General features: G+C 43.7%; 1 protein-coding gene across 1 annotated transcript in view; it reads right to left on the bottom strand.

Moving 5' to 3' along the window:
- Window positions 1-789: 789 nt before the first annotated feature.
- Window positions 790-27,317, bottom strand: part of C6H1orf198 (chromosome 6 C1orf198 homolog) — a 117,691-nt gene continuing 91,163 nt past the window's right edge. Inside the window, exon 3 of the mRNA XM_086927143.1 lies at window positions 790-2,327. Coding sequence (XP_086783269.1) covers window positions 2,271-2,327 — 57 coding nt within the window. The 3' untranslated portion in view covers window positions 790-2,270. The remainder of the gene's footprint in view (window positions 2,328-27,317) is intronic.

Raw genomic sequence — 27,317 nt, 5'->3', positions numbered from 1 at the left:
AAGCATGCTTTCTGGACCAAGACCTTTCTCCCTGCCAAATTTGGCATAATTCCGTTCAGCAGTTCGACCTATAGCCTTGTCTAAAGTTTCCTATGGAAATTGCATAGAGAAAACACGTTTTGGGACCCCCCTTTTTTCTCAGTCCCCCCTCGATCAATCACCCCCAAACTTTGAAGATAGGAGCTGATCTAAAAAGAGAAACTTTTTGAAACATTTCGTAAAGATTCGTCAAACGACGATATATATATATATATATATATACACACACACCTACACGCACACACACACACACCTTTGTGGTCAGTTACAAGTAGGAGGTACTGTTAGACAACTCTGCCTTTTTATTGAGTACATTTGGGCCCTCAAAAATATTATAATAAATATCTTACTACCCCACACTCTAAAGAGAATGATCTGTTTATAGATTGATCTAGTTCACATGTATCTACACACAAAGGCCTCATCCGAGAGAGAGTTAAAGTTAAGGCAACTCAACACATATATTATCAATATGTTGCCAAGGTTGGAATCCTACGGTTTGAAATCTGAAGGTGTACCTTATTTTGCGTACTTTTGTCTTACGTTTGTGTAAATTGTCAAATTATTAGATAAGATTATAAAGTTGCTTAACTAACTGCATTTGTAATTTGGGATACTAGTCAATACACACACTCAGTTTTCCACTTATTGCCACCAAACTCCTGTGGGGCAGAGCATGGTATCGGGTATGGAAACCCAACCATGAGCAAGTACGCAAGACTTATTAGACAAAACATATCGACAAGCTGCTAGTGTTGCTAACTTTTTTAAATATTTGAATAAAAAAGTGTTGGATATAAATCATAGGAGTATGGCCAACTTCTTGTGGAATATACATATTATATATATATTTCCAAATTATGTTCTATTCGCTCAGGTTTTTAGTATTAGTCTGACAAGAATACAGAGGCCCCTCAAGCAGAATACCCTAATTGATTGTATGAGTGAGTGTGCACGTTTACACACAGACTCCAGTTGGACATTAAAGTATGAACTATGCCAGCAAAAACAGCAAGCTGGAATGAGTCGATATCCTCTACTGTTTACAAAAGGGAAATGAAGAGATGAGGAGGGCTGCATTAGAAGTCTTCCAGGCAGGCTGATTCAACAATAAATTGAGTCATGACTATGACACTAAACTGAACCCTCATTTCAAACCCATAAATAATTCTCCTGTGCACACAAAAGAGCCCAACTGTCTAGAATCAGTGGGATTGGCTGCTTTATCTTCACGGATGCGAACACCCTCCATGAAGCATGCCACCACCGGCAGGAAAAGAGCTTTAGATAGGGATGTATGACGTTACAACGCATGCTTTTACCTCGTATGCCGTTACAATGCAGTTTTTACAAAGCATACCATTACAACGCATAGCGCTTTGGGGTGCTGGATAGTGAATATTTTAATTTACTATTCCAACTCCAGTCCCCGTGGATAGTAGGGAAGGTGTTGGATAGTAAATTAAATCTATTCCCTATCCTAGAGCACCCCCCAGCGCAATGCGTTGTAATGGTTTGCGTTGTAATGGTTGCGTCGTAATGGTAGTGCGTTGTAAAAGTTTTGTTGTAAAGGCTGTTTACCGTAGATAGCTATAAAACTGGGGTAAGAGAGTGGGTGAAAATCCAATTCACAAAATGGGCCTAGACTGAGGTTTTGAACATCAAAACCATTATGCAAGCTATCAAATGTGCAATGTTTGATGTGAAAGGGCTGCTGGACATGTGAAGGAGGGTTTCAGGTCATCAAGGAGCAAGCGGTTATAGAAAAGCTTAGGTTACAGAAAAAGACAGTAACAAAAGGGAGTTCCTCTAGCACACTATATAGCTATGCCTCAAGCTGAAGGCCAGGCCAATTTTAACAACCCAAATATTGTTGAACAAGACATTTGAATAAAAATGGTTGATTATCAATGCAAGTGGCAGGATGACAGTTAATTCAAATTTTAAAAATTTAAATGGCAGTTTTCTGTAACTGGCAAAACATATGTGGAATTATAAATGGAATTAACTATACCCAACAGTTAAATAGAATATTTCATAAAATTGCGACAGATACATCACTGGATTATACAAAATGGAAAACAGTTATACAATTACAAAATTATCAAAGAGGAAAAAGATATTTGGGAAAATACATTTGCAAACTAAAAACAATTGCAAATGCCGGCAACTCAAAATAGAGGAAGTATCATGTTCTTTTCTTGAAGTCGGCTGAGGGTGCTCAGAATGTGTTACCAGTTGTCCAAGAAATCGAATCCTGTCTTCAAGAGAACATTGCTGGTATTTATCTACAAGAGCAAGGAAAGAAAACATGCAAACTTTAATCTTAGTCGAGGTCTGTGACCAAACAAAATTCTCATAAATAAGACATGAATCACCGCTACTATTGTTTCCCTGCATCCATCACTTTGGAGCTAGATCCAAGATTTAAAAATCAGACTTTCAAAAATACAGACTTGATATTTTTCCCAGTATTGACTCGTAAACCAATTTAGAACTTTTTTTTTTACTATATTAGTGTTTAATGAAAACTTTTTATCATATTTCTGCTGATTGACTGAAGGCGTTTAGTATATTCAGAGAAATTTTTCTGGAAGGAAATTAGCAAATACGTGATTGCAAACAAGAAAAAGCATCTCAAAACTAGGGCTTCATTTATACGATCTTTATTTTTTCCTTTCTACAAAGTTGTCCAGTTTTAGTGTTTTTATTTACCAGGCCTTACATCTGCACCAACAATGTGAACTTTGTGAATAAGTGCACACCATAAAGTGGTATTTTTGTCACTGTAGACTAAGATGATAGACTCTGCTGCACTAATGGTCATGCACCCCATCGCAGTATGTCATGCACCCTTTGCCCCAAGGCAATGGCCCCCAGGAGTCTAGCTACACTGGTCACTATGCACCCCGCAGCAGCGACTCCCATATGGCATTCACATAGGGCACGTATCCCCATTTACCGAAACAGCCCTGTCGGTTTTAGATCTATTTACCCACCTGGTGCTCTTTATTTCATTGAGCCAAAGGAAAAACATTCATTTTAACAACTATTAACTAATTGATTTTGTGTGCAATCACAATGAATTCCACCAATGTAAAAAGACCAGGACTATTTCAAAATTTCAGGTGCTAATCTTACTAGCTGACAAATAGCTTATCAGAAGTAGGTACTTGAGAAGGAAAGAATAAGTTTCTTATATTTAGCAACACTCTGTTCAGAAGAGGCTCAATCTAGCTGCAGATTCCTCGCCCTAGGCATCAGACTGGATCCAGAAAATGTTCAGCAGTACCTTGGCGCCATCAGGAAGTGCCATGTTGCTCTGTATCAACGCCACTCCACTCCAAAAATGACGTGTGGGACCTACATAGGTGTCACCCTGAGCCCTCAGATTGAGAGCCCCAAGAGCAAATTGGGTGTGACCAGTGTGAAGATTCCGAGACTTAGAAACTTCTTAACGCCTACAGTCAAACACAGAATGGGGAGGGGGGGGGGGGGGGGTGGGGGGCGGGGTCATAGAGGAATCTGCAGATAGATAGTCTTTACTACAAAGAGCGTTACAGAGGGTAAGTAACTTGTTCATCTGATAAGGACTTCTAGTCTTAGATTTGTCACCTCTTAAAAAAGATACAAACACAGTACCTATTTGGAGGTGGTATGTGGATGCAATCAAACCAGAAAGTCGTGCAGGAACAAGCTGGCAAAATGCCCCTCTTGGTGAACCAAACTGTCCAGACACTAATGCTTCATGAACATATGGAGGGAAGCCATGTAGTCTCCAGGCAGATGTCTAGGACAGGGTCTCTATGTGCTAATGCAGCAGTGATTGCTTTGGCCCCGGTACAATGAGCATGCATTCCTTCCGGAAGATGGTTTTTGGCCAGTGCGTAGCAAGTCATGATCCAGAGGGAGAAGGTCCTCTTCTGCACCTCCCTGCCTTTTTTTGCTCCAGAGAACACCACAAAGTGTGGATCGAACATCTGGTGTTCCCTGGTACGATCAATGTAAAAGCAGAGTGCTCTTTTAGAATCCAAGCGCTAGAGCCTTTCCTCCTCCTTAGATGGGTGTGTGGAGTATAGAGTACTGGCAGGGTGATAGTTTGACTGATGTGGAATGGTGTCATGAACTTTGGTAAAAATGATGCTTCTCTCCGCAGAGCCAGCTTGGATGCGAAGAAGGTAGTGTAAGGTGGATTGACCCAAAGAACATGCCCTCGCTGTGCTGAGAGAACGCGACAAGGGACACAGTCTTAATTGTAAGGATCGTCAAAGGAAGGCTGTAAAGGGCTCGAATGGTGGGTAGATAAGTCAAGACCAGATTGAGGTCCTATTTGAGCATCACAAAGTGAGAAAGGGGAAACGTTTGTTGCAACCATTACAAAAGTTGCATCACAACTGGTGCCTTTAAGCATAGAGAATTGATCTGGCAACCATAACAGGACCAAAAGGGTAGATAGATAACCCTTAACTGTCCCCAATGCAAACCCTTGCTAGGCAAGAGACAAAACAAACAACAGAATGCCAGATAACTTGACTTAGAGGGAATTAATCTGCTGTGTGTTGCACCAGGGATGCCTGGCTGTCAATATGACAACAACAACCGGAGGAAGTTCAAAGGTGTTCCGCTGCCGCCACTCAATCTCCAAGCATGAAAAAGAAAACTACGAAGACCCGGGTGGAAACCCTGCCCTGTTGCTGCGACAGCAGGTCCTCCTGGAGGGGGAAGCCTGATTGGAGGACAGATGCTGAAGCCCAGTATTTCTGGATACCATAATCTGTGTGCCCAATCTGGATCCACAGGATAACCTTGGCCCAAGTTGCCCTGATCTACTTGAGAACTCAGGTGGGGGTGCTATCAGCGGAAAGGCATACAGGAGTCCTGAATTCCACTCTAGGAAAAACATGTCTCAGAGCAAGATATGTTTTGGAAACTCCATTGTGCAGAAGCGATGACATTGCACATTCTCAGCAGTGAGAAGCAGATCAAGCCAAGGTTCTCCCCATGCTCTGACGAGACCTCGCACCACCTCCGGATGAAACTGCTACTTGTGATCTGCCAGGGGTCAAGGTGTGAGTTAGTCTGCCATGGCATTCAAAAAGCCTGCCAGGTGGTTCACCACCAGAAAGATCCCTTGGTGGTCCAGTAATGTTCAGAGGCGCAAGCTTCAAGGGACATGGTCAGTGATCCCACTCTGTCCACCCTGTGATGTGGTGGCGGTGGCGGTGGTGGTGGTGGTGGTGTTGTCAGTCAGCACCTGTACTAGCCTCCCCTTGTTGGATGGATGGAAGGAAGGTTTTGATGCCAAACAGATGGTCCTCATCTCCAGGAGGTTCATATGGAGCCAGGACTGCTCTTCACCTCCTGAATGGCCACCCCAGCCCAAAAGTGATGTTTCGGTCACCACTGTCAGCTCTGGGTGGGAAGGGAAAGAGGCCTGCAGCTGACCCAACTGTGGTGCAGTAACAACCACTGTTGGTCTTTAGCAGTCTCTTCTGAAATATGAACATGATCAGAGAGGTCCCCTTGATGTTGGGCCCTCTGAGACTTCAGGTCCTATAGAAGAGCCCACATATGCCACCAGGAGTACTTTGCCAGCAGGATGCAAGAGGCCATCAGTCCCAGCATCTTCAGAGACAACCTCACTAAAATCAAGGACAGAGGCTGAGAGATCAGAATGAAATGTTCTCGACTCTCTTTCCCTGGGTAAAGAGACAAAACTGAACCGTGTCCAGAATGGCTTTGAAAAAGGGGAACATCTGAAAAAGAGTCAGGTGTGCCGCCAGCACAATGATACTTAACCCCATAGATGACAGAAGGCTTGCTGTAGTCTGGAAGTAGCCTGGGGTGAGCCCGCCTTCAACAGCCAGTCGTCGAGGTAGGGAAGACTGGCACCACTGACATCCGTTGGTGTGCTGCTGCCACTGCCACTACTTTTGAGAACACCCTAGGATTGCTAGTGAAACCAAAAGGGAATACAGCAAACTGGAAATGCTCCTGTCCCACCACTTACCAGAGAAAGCGCAAATGGGCAAACAGCAGGACAGTAATATGAAACTAGATGTCTTGCAGGTCCAGAGACATCATCCAGTCTCTAGGGTCGAAGGCAGGCAAGACCTGGGCCAGGGGGAGCATATTTAACTTTTCCTTTTGGAGGAAGGTGTTGAGATGGCGTAGTTCTAATATGTCAGCAGCCTATGTCCTTCTTGAGCACCAGAAGGTAGTGGAAGTGCCTAACAAAAAAAGGATTGTGTCCTCATGTAATAAAACTGGTGCTATGTAAAGCACTCTGATATCCGATTCGGTTCAAGTTTGCGCTATATAAAACTCTGTATAAATAAATAAATAAATAAATAAATAAATACTATCACCTCCTACTTCTGGCACTCTCTCAACAGCCCTTTTGGACAAAAGGGCTGGTGCTTCATGCCACAAAATGGAGAGATGGCCCTTTTTCAGTCACTGGGTAGATAGCAGAAGGTGCAGTGGGGTAGAAAGAAAGGTTAAGGCGTAGGACCCACCTGTCTGATGTGGCCAGCCAACCCAGTAATAATCAGTGGAATCTGCTTCCCACCGGGTGACTGTGTTCCTGTAAGGGCATGCTAAATAGGTTAGACAGATGGGACTGCAGGGGGATGGGTAGACTGTGTCCCTGTGACCTGGGGTGCTGGGCACCACCACCTTGACAGCGAACCTGCTGGGCTCCCAGTGGAGGCTGGTGGTTCAGGGCACCTCCACCAAAGCTAAAAAGCAGTGGATAAACTGGTATGGTTGGTGCAGTGGGGCCGAAAGGCCCAGAGTGTGCGTGGTAGTCCTATTCCTTTCAAAATGCTCTTTAGCAGAATCAGCCTTGTCGACAAACAGGCGAGTTTCGTCAAAGGGCATGTCCATCTGGGAGAACTGGGCATCACCTGAGAATCCAGTAGATCACAGATAGCCATAGTGGCAAATGGTAACACTGGTGCCTAGGGACCTCCCGATCCAGACTGGTGCAGGAAAACATATTTTTTTCCAAACATCTCTGCTTCCTTAGGTTTCCTGTTAGGGGGAGTGGTAGAGACAGTGTTTAGGTTAGAGCTGCTTGTGGAGGCTTACACCACTAGACCTTCAGGGGAAAGGTGCCGCGAGAGAAAAGAAGGGTCGCCTGTAGCGGTTCAATGGCGCATGGATTTCTATCTGTTGATGGACTGGAGGGCCAAACAGGGTTTGGTCCATGGTCTCAACAAAGTATCTGTCAGAGCCGCATTAAATGGTAGGAGAGACTCAGAAGATGTTTGCCCCAATTGGAGAACTTCTGTTAAAACATTGGTATTACCCTCCAAGGCGGGAACTGGAGGTCAAGTATTTCAGCTCCCCAATGAAAAATTATGGCATAGGAAGTGGATTCCTCTGTGGCCAGGCCATTGGTGAGAGCAGGTAAATTTCTGGGGATTTATTTAGATCACTAGGCTGTAGGAAATCATTGTACAAATTATCATCCTGGTAGGGTTTAGCGAGCTCATCATCCGGTCATAGGCATGGTCAGAGTCTGTACCAAAAAGGGAATGTAATGTGTGTGTTCTCCTGGACGAGGCGGTAATTTAGGGGTAAGAGTCGTACCTCGGTTGGTATTGGGTGCGACTTTGCATGAGGTCAGACTGGTGTCGATTTGGTGTTGGAGAGAGCTATCTGGAGCACCTCCTCTGGCGTCTATGGAGTAGGCATCGGTGTCAAAGTCCCTGGGGCCAGCGCACGTGTATCTAGGGATGATCCTAACCTAGAAATGTTTTGTGGAGGATGTGCAGTAGACTGCACTTGCACTTTCACTGGATCAGGTTTTATACCCCCATCAGAAAAGGCATGGGCAAAGAATTCCAAGCTTTTCTTGTGGAATTCACATTTGTCAGCATTCAGCGTTAAGCCTGCATCTTTCAGAAAATGACATACTTGCATGAGAGCCTAGTCATGCTCTTTCTGTGTGGCTCCAAAAGCCAATATGTCATCACTATAGTTAAATGCATTTACTACAGGCTGTATGACAAGTCAAATAACGTCATGGAAAAGTTCTGTACCAGAGGATACACCAATACTTAATCGCTTATAGCGAAACAGACCAACAAGCGTAGAAAAGGTTGTAACATACTAAGATTTTTCTTCAAGTTCCGATTGGAGATATCCTATATTTAGGTCAAGTCGAGAGAAGAAATTTGCACCATTCAATTGAGTTATCATTTCAGCAATGTGTTGGCTCAGGATGTCTATCTCGCTTAATTGCCTTGTTTGACATGATGCATGTCAGCCAATTTGCATACAGAGTCGTCACTGTCTCTTTTAGGCACTACTACAATGGGAGAAACCCATGGTTTTGGAACAATGGGAGCGTTAAATGCGTTTGTTTAAGCAACAAATGAAGTTTCTTTTCAACAGCTTCTTGCAAGTGAAACACAATCCGGATGTGCCTTTGAGCAATAGGAAGAACATCCTCATTTATATGGATGCTTACTTTCATTGTTTTGAGTTTTACTAACCATGAAATAATTGAAGGAAGGAAAATGCTACTTAACACAGTATGCATCTGTTCTTGCTATGTAGAGCTGAAGAATGTAATGCTGTGCATAAATCGCAATCTAGTGTTGGGCCCGGATGTTTGCACTTTGTTTTTGTTTGAAGAAGTCTTTCCAGTCACGAGGTAGGCGACGCCTCCTTTCAGTGAGAATGCGTATGGGCATCGACTCATCCTTAGATTGTTTTGTCTTAAGAGGGTGATAATGGAGTTATTAAGAGTAGTAAAGAGAAATGTCCATGTATATTGTATCTAATTAAAATAGTAGTGCAACAGGTATAGGTTCCCGGGGAGGCGAAGGGGCAAATGAGACTCTACAGCTCTACATGCCAACAACAGATACATACTGTGGTAAGTAGCATTTTCCGTTTGAGGCATGTGAGCTGTAGATCACATGCTATGCATAAACTATATAGCAGTTATTTCCCAAAGCGGTGGCTAACCTGTAGCAGTTGCAGCTGTCTGAAGTAGTGTACGTAAAACTGCCTTGGCCCACACTAGCTTGTTGTCTAGCTAACAGATCTATGCAATAGTGTTTTGTAAAGGTGTGTGGTGTAGACCATGTTGCAGCTTTGCAGATGCCATCTATGGGTACATTTCCTAAAAATGCCATAGAGGCTCCTAGTTTGCGAGTGGAATGCGATCTAGGGGGAATTGTTAATGTGCGTTTAGCTTTAATGCAGCATATTTGAATGCACTTAACTATCCACCTTGCAGTACCTGATTTTGATATTGGATTACCTTTATGTGGTGGAGCAAAAGCAACCAAAAAGTTTCTTTGTTTTCCTGAAAGGTTTTGTTCTTTCAATGTAGTATAGTAAAGCTCTTCTTACGTCTAATGTGTGAAGAGACCGTTTTGCCACCGAATCTGGTTGAGGGAAGAACACAGGCAACTCAATCATATTGGTTGATATGAAAAGCAGAAGTGACTTTAGGTAAACATTTGGGGTTGGTCCTAAGAACCACTTTGTTTTGGTGTATTTGCAAAAAAGGCTCTTGTATGGTTAGTGCCTGAAGCTCACCCACTCTTCTCAGAGATGTGATACCTATGAGAAAGGCTATGTTTCAAGTGAGAAAATGTAGATCACAATCGTGCAATGGCTCAAAAGGTGGACTAATGAGTCTAGTAAGAACAATGTTGAGAATCCACACTAGAGCAGGCTGAAGTATGGGGGGAATGATTCTTTTAAGTCCTTCCATAAATGGTTAGTAGTAGGTACTCTAAAAAGAGTACAAATGTTGTCTGTTTTGCAGATATGCAGCTATTGCAGCAAGATGTAAGCGCATGGATGTGTACGCTAAATTGGAACGCTGTAGGTGTAATAGATAACAAATGATGTTTTGGATTGAAACATCAAGCTGATTGATTTGATTGTTGTTAGAGTAAATAACAAACCGCTTCCACTTTGCTTCATAGCATGCTCTTGTGGTAGGGCGCCTAGCTTCCTTGATAATATTCATGCAGTCTGGTGGAAGATTAAGATAGCCAACCTCTAAGACTTCAGGCGCCAGATTGCAAGGTTGAGATGACTGGGATCTGGATGTCTTATTTCTCCATGGCTCTGAGTAAGAAGATTGAGAGTGATATGTAGTTTTTGGTGAGGAACTACGGATAGTTCCAACAGGGTTGTGAACCAGGGTTGACGGGCCCATGTGGGAGCAATTAGGATAAGTGTCAGAGACTGCTATCTGAGCTTCCAAACCACTAATGGAATGAGTAGGAGAGGCAGAAAGGCGTAAGCAGATATCTCTGACCAGTTCATCCATAGTGCATTGCCTTTGGACATTGGGTGTGGATACCTGGATGTGAAGTTTGGGCATTTTGCGTTTAGGTGGGCGGCGAACAGATCTATCTCTGGATAGCCCCATATTTGAAATAATTGGAGGAGAACCTGAGGGTGGAGTTACCATTCGTGAATCTGTGGTCATTGACGACTTAGCAGATCTGCAATTTGGTTGTTTATTCCTAGGTGTTCTGCAAGGATATTTATTTTGTGCGGTATGGTCCATCTCCAGATGCTCTGGGCTAGCTGGGAGAGCTGGAGAGAGTGCATCCCTCCCCTGTTTTTTATGTAGTACATTGCTGTCATGTTGTCTGTACAAATTAGGACAGCTTTTACTACTGGATGAAGTTATAATGCATTCAATGCTAGAAAAAATGCTAGTAGTTCTAGATGGCTTATGTGGAGTTCTTTTTGTTGCAGAGACCACATGCCCTGAATGGTATGTTTCTGAAGATGAGCTCCTCGACCAGTGTGCGATGCGTCTGCTGTTAGCACTATTTGTGGAACAGAGTCGAGGAATGGCCATCCCTTGGAACGGTTTTATATGTTCCACCACTGCAGAGAGCAATGAGTGCAGCCATCCACCAACACTAGATCCGATAACTGACCTGGAGCCTGATTCGACTGACGTGCTAGTAAGGGACGTATTTGGAGTCTTGTGTAAGGAACGATTAAAATGCAAGACACCATCGTTCCTAGCAATTGCATGACCACTCGAGCTGGTAATGAGTGTTGGGGCTAAACCTGCCAAAGATAGATTTGGTGAGGTTTACGGTGAGCCCAAGGTGGTGAAGCAGTTGCACTGTATTTTGAGTGTGGTGTAGGCAGCTTTGCTGCAAGTTAGCTTTTATTAGCCAATCGTCTAGGTAAGAGAAGACGTGAATGTGCTGTCTTAGATGAGCTGCAACTACTGCTAGGCATTTGGTGAAGACCCTTGGTGCTGTAGTTACTCCGAATGGGAGAACTTTGAATTGATAATGTTGGCCGTCCACCACAATCCTGAGATATTTTCGGTAAGCAAGGTGAATGGGAACATGGAAGTAGGCATCTTTAAGTCCAGAGTGGACAGAAATTCGCCTTGCTGAATGAGTGGGAGCACCTGTTTGAGTGACATTGTGAAAGTGGTCCGACTGAATGTACAGATTTAGTTCTCTGAGGTCTAGTATAGGTCTGAGAGAGCCGTCTTTTTTTGGGATTTAAAAAAGTACAGGGAGTATAACCCGGTCCCTTGGTATTGTAATGGGTCTGGTTCTATAGAGTGTTTTTCCAAGATCGAGAGAACCTCTTGCTTTAGAAGGATAAGATGCTCTGGTTGACATTGCATGTGATGTTGGGAGAATATTTGGGGGAGGTTCTTTAAGCTTCTGGCAGTAACCATATTAGGATAATTTGTAGTACCCACTTTTCTGAGGTGATTGAATTCCAGACAAGAAGGAATTGAGAGAGACGTCCCCAGACAGGGGTGGAATGATTGGGGGATAGCGGAAGGAAGTCACTGATTGTTTGTAGGAAGAAGTGTGTGAGGAGTTACCTCTGCTTCTTCCCTTACCATTATTTCCTCTAAAACCTCCTCTGAGATAACCTCTTGAAGAGGGGGATTGGTTGTTGCCCTTTTAGGAGGAGGAGGGATTTTCAGTGGATATGGTTTTGGAACCACATCTGTAAAAGGAGCGGTGAAAGGAACCCCCTAGTGGCCAGTAATTGTAAAGCCCCCATGGACTTTGCGACCTCAGTGTCCTTCTTCATCTTTTCTAGCGAGGTATCAACAGCAAGGCCAAAGAGATGCTCTTGTCAAATGGTTGGTTAAGGATGGAGGTTTGCACCTCTGGCTTGAAGCTGGATATTCTCAACCAAGCATGCCTGCATAAGAGTACACTGGTGTTCACTGCACGAGCTGCTGTGTCTGCTGCATCTAGGGAACACCTGATGTATGTATTGGTGATAAGTTTACCTTCTTTGATAAGGTCATTAGCCTTAGATTTGTGTTCATCAGGTAAATGTATGAGCTTTTCTAACTCATCGTAATGAGCCCTATCATAACGAGCCAACAGAGCTTGAGAATTAGCAATGCGCCCGTGGTTTGCTGCCTGTGAAGCTACTCTTTTGCCGGAGGCATCAATAAGCTTAGACTCCTTATCAGGAGGAGGAGCCTCACCTGTGGTTTGTGAGTTAGACTCTCTTGTAGTCTCCAAATCTCGCAAGAGAGCTAAGTGCAGCTGGCCTCTAATGTAAACAGGGTCGGGGTGCGGGTTTATATTATTTTTCCACCCTAAGTGTAATTATTCTGGCCCTTACTTCAGTCTTTAAATACTTCATCCCTGTGTTTTAGCATGCCTTTGAGCATTGGTATGGTATAAGTAACTCTTTGGGAAGAAGTAAGTGTTTCAAAGAGGAAATCCTCTTCTAAAGGCTCTTTATGGAGCTCCACTCCATGATATTTAGCGGCCCAATTAAGGAGCTCAATGTGCCCAATGTTGTTGTCAGGTGAAGAGGGTGTGGAGGGATAAAAATCAGGGTCATTGTCTATGTTTGGGTCAGTATCATAATCACCCCAATGGTCAGTGTCCTGTGGCCTATCCGGATCCTCATCCTCATCCCCTTCATCCTGTGGGTCAGGTGAAAGTGGTGGTCAATTTGGTGTGATGAGAAAATTGGGATGAGTGGGAGAAAGAGGTGGAATATAAGGGGGAGAAGGGTTAGTACCCACACACTTCCTTTTAAGAGGACTGTGGTAGTCCTCAGGTAAGTGTATCTTCTGAGTGGCATGAATCTGTCCTGTTTCAGGGTTGATCATGAGTTTTTTCTGCTTCGGTTCCGAAGGCGGGGCATCGGGCTGAGGTTCTTTAGACGGACTGTCTTTCTCCTTAGCTGCTGGTTTCGGCTCAGAGCCTTTGGGTGTCGAAGGTGGAATCTTCTGCAACGGTGGTATTGTGACCAACACAGGTTAAGACTTGGGTTTCGGCGCCGAAGGTGTTGGTTCGGCGCCGGAGTGGGTTTGGTTCGAGCCAGAGTCGGAAGGCTTCTCTTTTTGTTTCGGAGCAGGGCCTGAGGGCAGGGCGTCGGAACCTTTTTGTCGGTGCCAACCTTGTCCCGAAGGCAGAGGAGGGACCGGAGCCTTTGTCTTTGGTATTTGAGGGGGCAAAGGGGTATCCTTACTCACAGTAGGCTGGCTCGGCGAAACCTGCTCCTCTTCTTCCATGTCGGAGTCGGCTTCAGACACGGAGATATGTTGTTCTTCTTCCTCTGCTCCTTGGGCTTGATGTTCTATGTCATAATCTTCGCCGAAGAGGTCAGTGTGGAGCCGCTCTGGTGTTGCATTTCATGGCATGACACCCAGGACAGACCTTAAAGGGATTCCGTTGCATCGACTGCTAGCGCGGTCGGCGTGGGTAGGCCCGCCACGAGTTTCCCAAACTAAGGTTTTCCGAGGTGAGACAATACGCGTCGGATGGGGGACCGCGATCGATAGCAATATCGTCAAGGGTAGAGAAATTGCGCTTCGAAGGGTCCGAAACTGCGCTGAACCAGAGCGCAGCAATACACATCCGAACCCGATGGCAGAAAAAAAACAATCTAAGGATGGAGTTGAGGCCCATGCGCACTATCACCGAAAGGAGGAGTCACCTACCTCGTGTCTGGAAAGACTTCTTCAAACAAAAACAAAGTGCAAACATCCGGAACCAACACTAGATGGCGATCTATGCATAGCATGTGATCTACAGCTTACATGCCTCGAACATTGACTTGCACTTTCATGATGAGCATTCACATTGTAGTTCACTGACATCAGTCCGATATCAGCAGCTGTATTGAAACTCAGTAAACATGTACTTGAAGCGGTTCCTTGAAGTACACAATTGGGTTCTTGTACCACAGTGCTCTTCGGTTTCATCATGACTACAAACTAACCTTGACTTTTTAAGGGCATTGGGTCAGCCTATGTGTATACTTTAGTCCTGGACTTCGTAAAATGTGATAACGTAGATAATTCTTGATACTTCTCCTCAGGCATGATATTTATCGATGCACTTATGTCAATTATGAATAGTATTGAACACCCTTTTATCTTTGGAGTGATCTTTGGACCATGTTTGAATGTTTTGGTGCTTTTTCATGTCGATTTTACTTCACTTTGAGTTTTTCCTCCCATTTGATTAGTACCACATGTGCTTGCCTTTCTGGAGCAAACATTCATATTGCATAAATGTAATTGTCACGTTCACTTGAAACTGATACTGAGGAACTCTTTGTCCATGAATTAGATGACAATCGACTTTGTTTGGTGTTGTTTTACCCCAGTTGATGCGATCGCTTGACTTGTGGGAGCTTATCAAACGTTGCTGAGGTATTGTTTGGTCAGCCATTTTGTCTTCAAGCTGTGATGCACTTACATTTCTCTTCGCCTTGCAAGTCATCACAAACTGGTTCACTTTACTACACACAATGCCGATCTGTCCAATGGTGGGACATTGATCTTTGTGTGGAAACAACAGTCCACATAGGTAACACAGTTTCTTCTTCTTTGGAGACATCGTCTTGTGTTCTTTGGCCTCATACTTTGGCATATTTTTCAAGCTCATTACTGATGCACTTTCAGTGCCTGCAGCCTCCATGACAGTCACTTGACGATCAGCACGCTGTTCACATGAACAGCCTTGAGGACTTGTTCTAAGCTAAGAGCTTCCTTCAGCATTTGTCTCCGAAAGGAATCTGAAAGACATCCATCAATTACTCTCAAGCGGGTAGCTTCCTCATCATTACATTAATTGAATTGACAGTGCTATACCAGACATCCAGTTTCTCAACATACTCATCAATGATTTCACCTATTTTCTGGCGCTCTTGACTGAATATATATATCCTTGATAATCCACATTTGGCACTGGATTAAACATGACATTCAAGGCTGTTTTGATTTGATTGTATGCCACTTCACTTTCTTGTGGCTTCCTTCACCAGCCATGTTCCTTAGATACTTTATAATCTTATATTTTTTATTTATTGCATCTATGAAATATTCAAACGTCTCTATCCAGGCAGTCCATCTACTGCCAACATTGTGGTTTTTGGCAGTATCAAATGCTGGTGGCGGTTTTAAGAAAGCGGCAGCTGAATATACATTTGTGAACAGTAGTGGTCTCTCAGGTGCTTCATGTGGAACTCGATAAGGCAGAGCTTCTTTAGCGCCTTGTGGCGTGCTAGCTTCGGAATCAGCCTTAAGGACCTTCGGAGCTTGGATCTTGCCATGACTATCCATTGTAACTCTCTCTTTGATGGCAGTCCAAGGAGTTGTTCTGAACCCTATCCGGCAGCTTTAGTGCTGGGCCACTTCGTTCAAGGACAACTCTGCTAGCACAACCGGACTCTCTTTCTCGGGCCGCTCTGCTAGGCTAGGATTACGGTCTACTCTCTTTAGCCACTTTGGTAAGTAGACATCTCTTGTACAAGACTAGTCCATGAAAGTGCATAACGTTATTATTTTTGGTCGGCTTTACGCTTAAATGTTTCGTTATAAACACCTGGTTAATCTCTGCTTCATTGCACATGAATTTCAGTTTAACTTGTACTGAACTAATGCTGTGCATGGCTTTCATAACCTGGTTGTATCGCCTTTAGTGTTCTTGCTCCGTATAGCGTATGGCTTTCATTTGCGTAATGACGCAGTACCTTTTATTTACGCCCATTTCATTCAGTTCCTGGCCACCGACAAGCGTTTTTACACAGGCTGGCGTGTGCTGAGACTCCACCGGTGCTAGCGCCGATTCTGCCCTTCGACTGGAGCACACGTGGCAAACACAAGCAGTTTGCTGGACCACAGCAAACTCTCTGTAAGATCGCTTTCAGAGTACTGGCTACGTGTCCCTTGTCTTGTCGTCTTTTGTAGTGTCCTAGCAGCCCAGGTACTTCTCAATAACCACACCTCACACGGAGAGTAGTTTTACACATCGTTATTCCGTGATGTGTATGTCAGAACTCAACATTCAAAGCCTGCCTTTCAATTCATCCCTCCAACGCTTAAGTCACAGACCTACGGTGTACAGTGGGATCCAAAAGAGTTCCAGTGTTCTTATAGTTTACAAGACACTACACCATCCAGCATTCCATTTTTGGAAAGGTAATGATGAATCCTCATTACTGGTGAAGTTGAATTTGACATTACTGTTTTCGAAATGCCACTTTTAGAAAGTGGACATTTCTCTGCACTTATTGCTCTGTATGCCTTGCAGTCTGTCTTGAGGAAGTTGACAGCTGCACTTTGCGCATTCTCTTACTACTAGGCGAGGGCAGGATACACCTTAGCGTGTGTAGACCACCCAGCCTAGATCACACTGGTCCTGAAGAAAACCTCTACAATCACACGAAGGTTGAAACATGTAGACCTACTTTTTTTTTTTTTTAACTCTTCACGTCTTTTTTTGACACCACAGCCTACCTAACCAGGCAAAGGTGCCACATGTAAATATAATTGTATATATATTTTTATTGGTTGTCCAACCACTCCAGAATAAAGTCTTCGAGTGGGTAGTGTTGAGACAACTTTTTAACCACACTTCCCTAGTAATATCACATATAAACAAAAATAACCAGCTCCACTGTAATCAGGTGTCGCAGCACACCTGGATGGCATTCGGCTATCCGGGTGGGACCCCGATGATGAAGCATGTCACCAACTAGGTTGGTGAGTGAGGGGTCTTCTAAGGACAAAGGATTGTCCCAGATCGGGTTGCAGGGCTTGCACCTCAATACCGTACTAACTATACACGTGTCTGTCAACTTAACAGATTTGATTGTGAACTCCTAGAAGGTGTTCTGCAAGCAGATATATTGTTTATGGAATGGCCCATCTCCAAATATTTTGTGCGAGCTGTGACAGCTGCAGGGAATGCGTGCCTCCTTGTTTTTGTGCATTTCAAAGGACTTTAGTTCTAGGAAAATTACCAGCAACTCATGGTGATTGATGTGAAGCACCTTTTGTTGATTGGTCCATCTTCACTGAGTTGTGTGGTGGAGCAGAGGTGCTCCCCATCCTGTCAGGGATGTGTCCCTTGTCAGTACTATCTGTGGAACTGGCTCCAGGAATGGCCGCCCTCTGGACAAGTTTTTGGTGTTCCACCACTGCAGAGAGCGATGTGTGCGGCTGTCTCCCAACACCAGGTCTGTTATTTGTCCTTGTGCCTGATTCCACTGATGTGCTAGACATTCCTGCAATGGGCGCATTTGCAGTCTTGCATATGGTACAATACAAATGCAAGATGCCATCATGCCTATTAGTTGCATGAACACTCTGGCTGGGAGAGAGTGTTGGTTCTGAAACTTTGTGACTAAGGCTTGAATGCTTTGTATCCTGGCTGGACTGGGATAAGCTAGAGCTGTATTGGTGTTTATGGTAGCCACTAGATATTGATGTACATGAGAGGGCTGGAGATGTGACTTGGTGTAGTTGATTGTAAACCCCAAGTGGTGCAGTGTCTGAATTGTTTGCGATGTGTGTTGGACACACTGATTGAATGACTTGGCTTTTATGAGCCAATCGTCTAAGTACGGGAAGACATGGATATGTTCTCTTCTGAGATGTGCTGCTACTACTGCTAGGCACTTTGTAAACACTTGTGGTGCAGTTGTGACCCCGAATGGAAGGACTTTGAACTGATAGTGTTGTCCTTGTAGTACGAATCTGAGATACTTCCTGTGAGAAGGATGTATGGGAATGTGGAAGAGGCGTCCTTGAGGTCTAGTGTGGTTAGGAAATCGCCTTGTTGCAACGATGGGAGCACTTCTTGTAAAGTGATCATGTGAAAAGTATCTGATTGTATATACAGATTGAGAGGCCTTAGGTCTAGAATTGGTCTTAGTGTTCCATCCTTTTTGGGTATAAGGAAATAGAGTGAGTAAACCCCTGTTCCCTGATGTTTTAACGGAACTAGTTTTATTGCATCTTTTTGCAGCAATGAGAGAACTTCTTGTTGAAGCAGCGTTAGATGTTCTGTGGACATTGGGCGCTGTCTGGGTGGTATATGTGGAGGGGTAGCTGTAAGCTCTAGGCAGTAACCATATTGGATAATTTGTCTTACCCAGTTGTCTGTTGTGATGGCATTCCAGACAGGTAGGAATTGTGTTAATCTCCCCCCACAGGAGTGGTATGCTGTTGGGGGAGCTGAAGGAAATCACTGTTTAGTGGTGGAAGAGGATCGATTGTTATTACCTCGACCTCTTCCTTTATTGTTATTCCCTCTGTAACCTCATCTAAAATATCCTCTATTGGAGGATGTTTGTGTATTGTTTTTAAAAGAAGTTGAATTGTCTGCTCCAGTTTGTTTGGAGCCTCCTCTATAAAGGGAGCGACAAAAGGAGCCTTTTGGTTGAGTGGACTGCAAAGCTCCCATAGATTTTGCAGTATCAGTATCTTTTTTCATTTTCTCAAGTGCTTCGTCCACCTCTAGACCAAACAATTGTTGTTGGTTGAATGGTTGATTTAAGATGGTTATTTTCACCTCTTGCTTAAACCCTGAAATGCGTAGCCATGCATGTCTTCTAAGGAGGACGCTAGTGTTTATTGCTCTAGATGCAGTGTCTGTTACATCAAGAGAGCACTTGATTGAGGCGTTTGAAATAAGTTTACCCTCTTGTATAAGGTCATTTGCCTGTGCCTTACATTGGTCAGGTAGATGTTGTAAAAGGGTTTCTAACTGGTCATAATGAGCCCTGTCGTATCTTGCGAGGAGGGCTTGTGTGTTATCTATACGCCATGTGTTGCTAGCTTGTGCAGCTATCCTTTCGCCTGAAGCATCTATTATTTTTGATTCCCTATCAGGAGGTCGTGTCTGATGTCTGTGAATTTGCTCTTTTTCTAGCGTTTGATACGACTAGGGAATCTAAGGGTAGCTGACCTTTAATGTAGCAGGACCCGCAGGAGCGGACCTGTATTTTTTCTCTATTCTTGGGTTTATGATCCTAGCTCGTACAGGATCTTTAAACACTTCTGGGGCATGCTTAATAACCCCTTTAATCATGGGTAATATTTGAACAGTTTTTTGTGATTGCTCAAAAGTGTCTAGCAAAAAATCTTCCTCTACTTCTTCTGAGTGCATTGTTAAATTATGATAGATGGCAGCCCTATTAATTAGATGTCCAAACCCAATATTATCTTCATGTGGAGATGGTTTGGATGGATATGTATGTGGGTCAGGGATATCTGGTACATCTTGTGGGTTTGGATGTTCTCAGTCTGGTATATCAGTTGGGTATGGAAAGGGCTCATCTGGGTCTCCTCCATCCCCTATTTTATACTCATCTTCATTCTGAGGAGGTGTTTGTGGAGGTGAAGATTGAGGTGGAGAATTTTGTAGTGAATGAGCAGGTGAAATTTGAGGTGAGGTGTTAAAAGGAATAGAAGGTGAAGGAGGAAGTACAGGAGAAGAAGGGTGCATAGGTGATGTGGCAGAATCCTTCTTGACAGGCACTGGAGTTGAAGGTGCTGGATCTATCTTCCTCTTCTTATGTGGCATAGTGGAAACATGTCCTGTTTCTGGATCTAGGTATATCCTTTTTTGCAAAGGATCAGGTCTAAAAAGCTCTTCTTCTTGAGAAATTGCTTTTGGCACCGATTTTCTTTGCTCCGGGCCTGGTTTCTGCTCGTCTTTAGCCTTGGGAGGTGTTGTATAGTCCTTTGGCGTACTTTTCGGCACCGAAGGTATTGTTTTCGGAGTTGAGGTCTGGTTCGAGGGCTTGGAGGCATCGGAAGCAGGCTTTGTAGGTTTCGGAACTGAAGATTTTGGGGTGGAAGCAGGCTTTATTGGTTTCGGTGCCGTCTGGTCTTTAGGAGTCAACAGTTTCTGAGTCTTTTTCAGAACCGGGACTTCTTTCGGTTTCGGTGCCGAGGGAGCTGCTGGTATCGGCACGTGCGGTTTGCTCGGAATGGAGCTGCCGGAAGGCTTTAATATTTTCTTCGGAGCCTGGCTCGATGGCGGGGCTTTCGAAGCAATGTCTTGGTCTCGACTGGGCCCCGAAGGTGGAGTTTTGACCTTAGCCTTTGGTTTAGTGGTTGGGGTAGGGGTAGAAGTACTCACGCGTTGACCTGATGGTATGGAGTCATCGGAGTTGTCTGCCTCAGATACAATCTGGAGATGATTGGAACTTCCTCGGGGACACATGGTTCTTCATGGAAGATATCCACCGGTTCCGGAGCTGATCTCTGCATGTCGCATCGACGGGCCCTCCGATCTTGAATGGTCTTGGAGCGAAAGGACGCACAAGCTGTGCAGCTCGACTCGTCGTCTTCGGGTGATAAACACAGGTTACACACTTCGTGATGGTCGCTGTGTGGAAATTTTGATCCACACTCTGGGCATCTTTTGAACGGCGTCCTTTCCATGAGATGTAGGTCTCATCACGTGGATAGGCCCCACCACGTGGGTAGGCCCAACGGCCCGCGTCAACAACCGGAATCGAAGTGATGAAGTCGAGTCTATGTATATTGATGTTAAAGTTTGTTATTAGAAAGTTTTTCGCGTCTAAGTCTTCGAAAAGTAGATTTTCGAACTGGAGCAGAAAAGTTGCATCCGAACCCAGTTGCGAAAAAAAAAACAATCTAAGGACGGAGCCGATGCCCATGCGCACTATCGTCCAAGGAAGGAGTCACCTATCTCGGGACTACAAAGACTTCTTCAAGACGACAACAACATGCAATCATCCGAGCCCAACACCAGGTGGTGATCTAATGCAAAGTGTAGAATCTGCAGCTCATATGCCTCAAACACATTTTTTCCATCTGTATTTATCTGCAAAAATCCATTTAAATTGAAAACTGGGAGCTTTATTTATGAATTACAAGCAGATGCAGTATTTAAGGTGCTGAAGACTGAGGAAATACTTTTAGCGAGATGGACGGAATTGCCACCTAGACTCATTTTCCTGAGGCAAGTTAGTGGTGACGAACTGGGACAAGTGAACACCCCTTACCTTGAGTGCATGGAAATAACAAGTACGTGAGGTGCCCTGGTGGCATCAAATAATGATGGAGGAATTTGGAAGGTCCTGATTTTTCTTATGCTAGGTCTGAGACCACAGGACATTTCTGACTCAACTCTTTTCAGATGATCCCACAGGACTGAGATAGTTCACACACACACACACACACACACACTGCACCCTTGTTAGTGTGCGTTTACCATGCACAGACCACGTTACTAGCTGTGCCATCCTCCTCCCATGATACTGAAGTGCTTGCTGAGGACCCCCCTTGTCTCCGGACATCAGCTCCAGATGAGGTAGGCCTGCTACTGTCAGCAGAACCATTTAAGATAAAGTTGAAGCCAGGTGCACAATTACCCGTGTAAAACAGTATCCACTGTCCAAAGAATCAAAAGAAGATATTAGAAGGACAATACGACGACTGAAGGACCAGGGAGTCCTGTATTCTGTCCATAACCATGTAACACTGCAATTTATACTGTGAAAAAAGCTACAGGTAATACTTGGAGGATGGTACAGGATTTTTACCTCCTTAATGCAATGTATTAGCAGAGTACATCATAGTGCCAGACCCTTCTGTGATATTGACATGCCAATGTTTTTTTGTGGTTGATCTAAAGAATGTAAAAAAAATTACAGCTTGTGCAGGAGGAAGTGCTGTATTTGGGCCAAGTGGTTTCCACAGAAGGCAAAAAGATAGCAGGGTCCAGAATACAAATTATATGTGATCAACCTAAGCCCAGGACAGTAAAAGACAGGTAACACATTCTAGGTCTTGTTCATCAGTGGGTATTTGATTATGCTATCATCATATAACCACTATTGTATGCAATGAAGCAAGCTAAGACTGATAATACAGACAGTGTAAGTGCATTTCAGACAATGAAAGGAGCAACTGTTTCAGCCCCAGTGCTAGCAAATCCAGACCACACAGATTTTTTTCTGTTCTCTGCTGCCACAAAGGATTCCATGATATCAGTCCTTACTCAAAATGGGTCATAAACCTGTTGCCTATTTTAGTAGACTGTTAGATCAAGTAATGAAAGGTAACTTTCCGTGTGAGAAAGCGCTTCCGGCAGCAGCATTTGCTGCTATTACGGCAGGATGCCCAGTAACGCTGTACGTTGAGCGCTCTACATTTGCCCTAGAAAAGTAAAAGTACACTGACCACTCAAAGAACGACAAGCTATGAAGTAATACTGTCAAACCCATCTATCTGCATTGAGCGCGTACACTCAGTCAACCCTGCAACTTTCCTAGTGCACCCACTAGAGCCCACTGATCATGTCTGCAGTGTAACACTGGAGGAGGACGATCACCTGGCACATGAGGACCCCTGGTCTGATGGCCGACAATTGGTTATTGATGGTTCCTCATGGCTAGACCAGGAGAAAGGCAAAAGGTGCAGCTGTTGTTAAGGCTATTGGTACATCTACTGATTACACCTTACACACATTGCACCTCCTATCCATGCCATCCCAAGACTCAGCCCAAGTGGCTGAGTTAAGAGCATTGAGAACGGCCCTACAGGCTTGTCAGGGTCAGCCAGTAACAATTTTCACGCATTCAGCATATGTAGCTTCTACAGTTCACTCAGGACTGAAGAGATGGGAATGACTAGGATTTCTCTCAAATCTGATGGGACACTAGCAGCACACCACCATTAGCTGACTAAATTGCTGCATTGAAAAAACCATGTCAAGTAGCAGTGGGTAACTGCCAGACACATACAAAAGGAACATACTTGGTGTTTAAGGGAAATGAAGCTGCTGATACAGCAGCATAGGAAGCTAGATTATTTGCAATGCCAAAATGCAGTAGACACACTTTAGATGCAGGTGATTAAGTTGAAATCAAACACTATTCGAATATTTTTACAGAGGCATTATTAGACATTCAAAACGCCACAACATGAGAAAGATCTCTGGAAATCGAGAGGAGGGGAGTGACTGGATTTCCAGATCTCCTTTATAGATCAGCAACTTCAGGTAAAGTTATAATGCCCCAGCCGCTACTTATAATAGCCCTTTGACAACTTCATTTACCAACACACAATTCTAAAAGAGTAATGATGGACGAATTAAATAAAAGCTGGTTTATCCTTAAACTAGGACCATTACTTGACGTATTCCTAGCTTCATCTCATGTGTGTTATCAATACTCTAATAAGAGATCACCAAAAATGCCTTCATCCTCCATTCCAAGACCAATAGGTCCTTTCATAGAATTACACATAGACTTTGAAGATATGATACAAAAATGTAACAGATATAGGTACTCGTTAGTAGTGGTGTATCCTTTTTCACAATAGATTGGAGCAGGACCCTGCTTCAGTTGTGATGCAGACCAGGAAGACAAATTCCTGGTGAGGGAGGTCATACTGAGGCGGGGGGTTCCGGCAGCAATACGTAGCGGTAATGCCAAACACTTCGCTAACACAGTATTTCAGCAAGTTACTAAACTACTAGGAGTGGAACACAAGTGTACCACCTGGAGGGTAACGGAATGATTGAGAGGATGAATGGCTTATTCAAGAGTAATGTGTTGAAGATCTTTAAGACACTGAAAAAGAATTGGCTTTACTACCTTTCCCTCGCTCTGTATGCGTTCAGAAATACCCTCCCAAAGGATCATCATTTGACCGCCTCAAATGTTCCCATACTGGGGCATTAATATATGCCACTTGTTAGAATTGGTATTCCTTGTTGGTCGAGGTATGCACCTAGGCAAAGGAGGCTTCTCCGCTAAGGTGCAGGAGCATTGCATCACTGCTCTTTGATCAGGAAAATCCAGGTAGGCATTCTAATTTTTCCTTTAAACTAATTCAAATGATTTGTTCTGATACCAAGTCTGCAACAGAAAGTGTTTGGCAAGAAATTAATGCATACATGTCTGCCTTAACAAAAGCTATACATGTTTATTCTAAACAGGTTCAGCTGCAACAGTCCAACGGTACTGCACCACCCCTGCTTTTGTCTTCAGCAATAAGCATTGGTTCCTAGGTCTTCGTGCTAAACTTTGTGAGGACATGGAGGGACCCCAAGTTTCAAGGCCCCTACCAAGTAAACAGAGCTCGCCAACAGCAGTAAAAGTGGAGGGGATGCGGAACTGGGTGCACGTAACGGACCGTATACCATTTTCAGCCTCACACCCGCAGAGAGGGGAGGAGGCAGTGGTCCAAGAGTAAATGACACAATAAAGAGACCGTTCAATTTTATTTTTCAGTGGTTATAATTATTACTCATAATTTGCTACTGTATTATGTGTTTTATAGATGCAAAAGACCCCACCAATAGGGAAGAAATATGCTTTCGCAGAGCTGTTTCAATGATACAGATATACATCCTTTGCATGATTCATTACTTGATAATATGTGGTATAAAGATATTCATAATATAGGTATTAATATACAAAATGATAGTTGTTATGTATGTTCTTATTCCCCATGCCATACATACACCACCTTTAGTGGGTCCTAAAGAAGTGCCTGTTAACCCTTTCGATGCTGATGACGAGCTCAGCTCGTCATCACCCACGGGTGTCGTGTGCTGATGACGAGCTGAGCTCGTCATGCAAACAGCAAAATGGTAATTCCCAGCACAGGAGGGGGAAAACGCCTAGCAGCCAAGAGGTTAATATAATGAACTGTTTATTACATCTTTTCTTCTGTATGATAAAAGCACAATTACAGCCAACTCATGTTAGGCTTGTGACCGCCTGGGTTAATACAACTGGATTTGATACAACCCCTGAAATTTTACGAATTCTGACAGATACAATAGAAATAATGAAAGAGATATCCAGAATTAAGGGAGCAAGGCAGAAATATAGTTATGTAAACTGAAAGGAAGCAGTATTGGAACGAGGTATTCTAGGGGCTCTAATCTACTATCCACATGTAGTGATTATTCTGCCAATCCCCTGCCCAAGTTGTGCAGCCAGGCCAGTATTAAGTATCGAGACATCAGTATTTGCCAATAATAAATGGTTTACTGAAGCTAGGATCACATTTAGGGCCATATCTTGATGGAATGACACAGAAGAAAATAGTCTTTTGAGATTCGATGATGTAACAGCATCATGTCAGCAAGTATGGGATGAAAACATACAGAGAAATACTAAAATATGGCAATTGCTCCAGACTGTTGCACAAAATAGTAATATAAGAATGGGCTCGAAGTGTGTGTAATTTGGGTCTGACTTGAGCTTCTCTTATGGTGCAGTCACTCTCCCAGCTGTTTTATTTTGTGCATATGTAATAAACGTGCTTGTTCTCCCTTTGTTACAGATGAGGGGATTAATGATTTTAGCTACATAAAGGATTTTTCACGACAAGCTCACAGGCAATGTGATATTATGACAAAACTCTAAAAACAACTTGCAACATTTTAAACAGTTTTATCGCAGCTTTCTGTGCCACTCTTTGGGAGGAAAAACCAGTGATGCAACAAGAAGAAAGAGTTTAACAATTCAATATGAGGCTTACCATGGGTCTAACCACGATGTCCACCAAGTTTTTTGGGCTAGATTTGGGATGGGAGGGACATTTCTTGCATTGTTTAAAGGATGGTTCTGTCCTTGAACGCTTGATGCTATCAGACGTCTAAATGATCATTATTCCATGAACTGTTTTTCTCCACGTGTTCAGAAATGCTATGCGGTGACCACCATCTTCAGTGACTTACCAATGCAGCTTAGGCCAAATATAGCCAGACTATGATTCAGCATCTGCTTTTGTTTCTTAATGGAGTGATGATTTATGTCATAACCTTCAGACTGAGGTTACCACATAGATAAAGAATCACTTATGAGCATGGTGATGTATGGCAAGGACAAGAAAGATAGGCTATATATTTGTGACCCTCACAGGTCTGCAGGTGATAAGGTAAAGATTATCTTCATAACTTTCTCTGGGTTGCCTATATCAAAACACTAAGGAGGCTATAATGTGCTCTGAATCCATGCATGGACTATGTACATTTCATTTTAGAAGCAGACGACCAGATTTTGCACACTTTCGGTTAGGGAGGGCAGTCAATCAGCCTCAGAGTGGCCATCTTTGCATACCGGTGGAAACTTCTGGTCCCAAAATTTGATACTGGGAATTCTTTCTCTAGGCTCTCACCTGGCATGTTTGCATCCATAAGAAACCACAGTCCTATGAAGTGGCTTTGAAACTATATTTATTCCTACTAGTTCCAGTGAGGTGAAGATTCTCAATGCAGTTGATGCTTCCTAGAGCCATACAGAGTTTAAGAGGGATGTTGAGGGTATGACCAGCTATTAATTTTTTTAATTTGACCCAGAAACAAGGTTGGATTGTTTGGTGGAGGAGCTCAGAGACTGTTTTAGGTCTCTAGTGATCTTGCTAACTCCTCCAGATGAAATCTGTTTAGGTTTCAGAGGAGGTCGGGGAGCAACCCAGTCAAACCATTTTCATTGGTTTGCTGCAGAGCACATCTTCAATGGTAAAGCTGATGAGGAAGCTGCGTGTCTATTAGAGTTATGTTAAGCGGATGTGTAGTGCCTCACTCACCCAGAAAGGATACCCTAGCACAGGAAGGTAGATGACAAACTGAGAGTGAACGGAAACCCGGTCACATTTTCAGCTTCTCTTTTGAAACTGGTAAAGAGCTACTCTTAAGAAGGTAAAGGGGGAGTTTGTTACAGCTAAAGGTCTGCATTCAGCCACTTTCAATACTATGCTCAAGTAAAACAGAAGTCCAGGCTGGTCTCAACTTAATGGCTTGATTGCTCCACAAGCTGGAAGAAACCTAGGTGGTCAATGTCTTAAATGACTACTGGAATGTATGTGCTGGATACATAATCAGCAAAAATGTTCACAAGTCCTATGATGAAAGCTCTCTACATCGGAGAAAATGTGCTTATTTTGTGAGTTTTACAAGTGCAAATGACAGACACCTCCTCACAAGGTTATGTAATTGCAACCTTCCTTTGATAATCCAGGTAGACACAATGTTAAA

Source organism: Lissotriton vulgaris, chromosome 6, assembly GCF_964263255.1.
Source record: "Lissotriton vulgaris chromosome 6, aLisVul1.2, whole genome shotgun sequence".
Classification (NCBI taxonomy): domain Eukaryota; kingdom Metazoa; phylum Chordata; class Amphibia; order Caudata; family Salamandridae; genus Lissotriton; species Lissotriton vulgaris.
This window is presented reverse-complemented; position numbering and strand designations above follow the sequence as displayed.